Source organism: Cynoglossus semilaevis, chromosome 8, assembly GCF_000523025.1.
Source record: "Cynoglossus semilaevis isolate Cse_v1.0 chromosome 8, Cse_v1.0, whole genome shotgun sequence".
In the NCBI taxonomy this organism is placed as follows: domain Eukaryota; kingdom Metazoa; phylum Chordata; class Actinopteri; order Pleuronectiformes; family Cynoglossidae; genus Cynoglossus; species Cynoglossus semilaevis.
In genome coordinates this window covers 29,764,921-29,765,490 of record NC_024314.1, presented here as the reverse complement: position 1 = coordinate 29,765,490, position 570 = coordinate 29,764,921, and the positions used below count along the sequence as shown (strand labels likewise).

The 570-nt window shown below is 44.4% G+C and overlaps 1 protein-coding gene across 1 annotated transcript in view; it reads right to left on the bottom strand.

Moving 5' to 3' along the window:
* LOC103383136 (leucine-rich repeat-containing G-protein coupled receptor 5) overlaps window positions 1-570 on the bottom strand; it is a gene marked incomplete at its 5' end in the record, with an annotated part of 18,299 nt that overhangs the window by 14,926 nt on the left and 2,803 nt on the right. Inside the window, 1 exon segment of the mRNA XM_025057193.1 lies at window positions 182-325. Within this exon segment, the coding sequence (XP_024912961.1) occupies window positions 182-325 (144 nt within the window).

Sequence of the window (570 nt, the reverse complement as noted above, 5' to 3'; positions counted from 1 at the left end):
TTCTGGGAAAAGAGACGACCAGGAAGTTAGAACTGAAGTCACTCAGAGTACTACTGTAGTACAGGGAGAGTACTACTGTAGTACAGTTACTGTAGTACAGGCTGGTCTTCGGTGAAATACTTTGGGCCAATCAGGACGGTCCAGGTAGAGAGTACACCAGGACTACAAGTATTCAGAGTACTTTTGTAGGGATGACGTGGTGTCCACTGATCCACAGCAGTGTGTACTCAGTGTGTACTCAGTGTGTACTCACAGTACTCTGAGGTTGTGGAGGCCGGAGAACGCTCCTCTCTTGATCCACGTCAAGTCGTTTCCTGCCAAACGTCTGACGAAGACGAAGGAGTCAGTACAGGGAAGTACAACAAGTACTCTCTGTATGTGTACTGTGTACTTCTGTATCATCTCTGACCAAGAAAATGACTGTTTTACATCAACGTTAGTGTCAGTGTAAACAACAACAACAACAACAACAACAACAACAACAACAAGATGATTCTGTTTTCAATGTTTAGAGAAATAATAACAATGAATGAAACCAGGACAGAAATATAACCCCCCCCCCGTCTCCCC